We start from the raw sequence: 2,748 nt of genomic DNA, 5'->3' as shown, positions 1-2,748 counted from the left end.
CTGTAAGGTTCAGTATTTCTGTGCTAATATTTGTTCAAATGACATTTCTCTTTTCTTAAATGCTGCATCTCATCCTGCACAGGGTTTTGTACCTTTTGGTAATAGAGTAAAGTTAATCCATATTTAAACATTGTAAAGCTTTAAGCATTTGATCACATTTTTAATTTTGATTTCCATTACATATTCAATGTTATTATTATACTGTCCAATTATTTACAAATCATAAGGCCTATGTACTCCTCTGGCCGGTGATGTTACTACTAATAACTGCTTTTAATTGTTACAATTTGTTCTTGTCACTGAACTCATCATGAGCTAGCTAATTAAACAAAACAATGATTGTAAGATTGGTTTCATATATTTCTAAACGTTTCATCTACCATCCTGTAATAAAGTAAGTGACCAACAGATGACATTAAACATTAAGGCTAAAACAGTTGATAATATGAAACTGAATCAAATTATACATTTAAAGTAAGAAGGGTTGAATAAGGATCCACATTTAACGTGGATCCAGTTAAATGGGCGCATTTCACATCGATAACACATTTAACATTGATAACTATGGTCATTGATATGGAGCTGGACCCCCCTAAATGGGTTAAAACAGCCCCCACTCTCCTGGAAAACCTTTGAAAAACATTTCTGAGAGTGTTTGAGGGAATTTGCTTCTATTCTGTAAAAAGGTGAGTTTGGGAACCAATGTGGGATGAAAAGGTCTCTCCTGAACTCTTATTCCTGCAAAAACTTTGTGCAGACCAATGGAGTTTCTCCGTACAAAACTTCCACGTCTTTCCAGACCATGTTTTTACCAAAGGTAACATTCATGCCGCAACAGCCAGCCCATTCTCATTTCAAAGTTGTCAAATATAGATGCTTTGTCACGACTTAGCACAAAAGTCGACGTTGAGTCATTATTTTAACATACCCTGTGATGTTTTTCCTAAACTTAAACTTGTAGGGTATTTTTGCCTTAATGTGAAGAAGTAGTTTAATGCACAAACTTAACAAAATAACAGTTTTACATTCCATGTGTTGGAAAGAAGAAAACAACATATACCTTGTGCGTCTGTATGAGTTGCCAAAGGGTTGTGACAAAGCATCGTATTTGATGGCCTTGGATGGAAAGGCCTTGAAACATAAAAGGACTTTCCCTGAACGTTTGCAACTGCACTGGAAGCGCCCACCACTTGTCATGGACTTGTACAAACAGCACAAGTCCATGACTGTGATTATTTACTTTGAATTCTTGTCAGATTTACTTTAGAGGAAACATTCCAATCTATAAAGAGAGTATGACATAATCATAGCTGTTAGACTGTTACATGTACATTAATAGCAGGCTGTTGATTGGTTGGAACAGTGTACCAGGTGATGGGTAGGTGGCTTCTCAACTGTCTTCGGTTACAAGAAAGATTTCTGCATGTTTCTCTCGCGGCCCTCACTCTGTTGGGTTTATCTCTGAGGTTTGTGGTATATGTGTTAAGGTTTGTGATGACTGGTGGCCTTTCTGAAGAGCAGTTCTGTTTTCCAGACTTTAATGCCTCGTGTGTTAGGACACAGTTCAGTGTGGGGACCAAATTTGCTCTCTATATGTTGTTTGCTTTAGGCATGATGTTAACCATTTTGGGAAACTCTATTGTCATTGTGTCAATAGGCCATTTCAAGCAGTTGCATAATCCTACCAATGTGCTTATTTTGTCTCTTGCTCTGGTCGATCTACTAGTTGGTGTTCTTGTGATGCCATTTAGTGCCATCCGGACTGTTCATGGCTGCTGGTTCTATGGTGAAGTCTTCTGTCAGTTGCACTCCAGTTTTGATATGTTTCTCACCACTCTTTCTATATTCCATCTTATTTGCATTGCTGTAGACAGACATCAAGCAATATGCAATCCTCTGCATTATTCCATGAATATCACAATGTCAGTGGCCTGGATCATGGTATGTTGCAGCTGGGCGCTGGCTGCTGTCTATTGTTTTGGACTGCTTTACTCAAAGGCCAATGTTGCTGGGTTGGAGGATTTTATTGCATCCATTAACTGTCTTGGAAGTTGTAACCTTCTCTTCAACCAACTTTGGGGAATCATAGATGGTGTTGTGTGTTTTTTCTTTTCATGCACTGTAATGGTTTGCTTGTACACCAAAATATTTATTGTAGCTAAAGAGCATGTAAGAAAGATTGGAGATATGAACAACTTTTCGAATGACAAAGGAACAGATAGATTGATCAAACGGTCCGAGCACAAGGCTGCAAAGACTCTGGGTATTGTGCTTGGTGCATTCATCTTTTGCTGGATTCCATTTTTTATCATTTCAATAATTGATCTCTTAACAGGCTTCTCCACACCTGTTTTATTATTTGAAGCTTTGTTTTGGTTGGGTTATTTTAATTCCACCTTAAACCCAATTATATATGCCTTGTTTTATCCCTGCTTCAAAAAATGTTTCTATTGTATAATCACTTTGAAAATATTCAGCACAAATTCCTCTACCATGACTATTTCTTTCAACTAACACTGACTCAGGGACTGCAGTATTTAACAGTTTCTGAAAAGATTTTTCTGGAACAAGGCCTTAACATGCATTTGCTGTCTTTGTTTGGCTGTTTTATGCACATGTATGTTTCTTTCTCAGCTGTTACCATACAATAATCCCTCTTTTTTTATTGTTTTTTCTGTATTATTAATTTTGCCCACAATATTCATGTATATTTATAATTAGAAAAACACATCCATCAATAATATCTTA

At 36.8% G+C, this 2,748-nt stretch overlaps 1 protein-coding gene across 1 annotated transcript; it reads left to right on the top strand.

Moving 5' to 3' along the window:
- The first annotated feature begins 1,494 nt into the window (after positions 1–1,494).
- LOC138604722 (trace amine-associated receptor 13c-like) lies at positions 1,495–2,514 on the top strand. The gene has a single exon (XM_069676701.1). The coding sequence runs from the start codon at positions 1,495–1,497 to the stop codon at positions 2,512–2,514; it is 1,020 nt and encodes a 339-aa protein (XP_069532802.1).
- The last annotated feature ends 234 nt before the right edge of the window (positions 2,515–2,748 follow it).

The sequence above is a fragment of the Semicossyphus pulcher genome, unplaced genomic scaffold (assembly GCF_022749685.1).
Source record: "Semicossyphus pulcher isolate SPU_LCO1_2020_fin unplaced genomic scaffold, fSemPul1.0.p SCAF_26, whole genome shotgun sequence".
Classification (NCBI taxonomy): Eukaryota; Metazoa; Chordata; class Actinopteri; order Labriformes; family Labridae; genus Semicossyphus; species Semicossyphus pulcher.
Note: the sequence above shows the minus strand (reverse complement) of the source record. Positions and strands in the feature narration are given on the sequence as shown.

Excerpts from the sequence above, each read along its gene's own strand:
- LOC138604722 (XM_069676701.1), top strand. The coding sequence starts at position 1,495 with ATGACTGGTGGCCTTTCTGAAGAGCAGTTCTGTTTTCCAGACTTTAAT.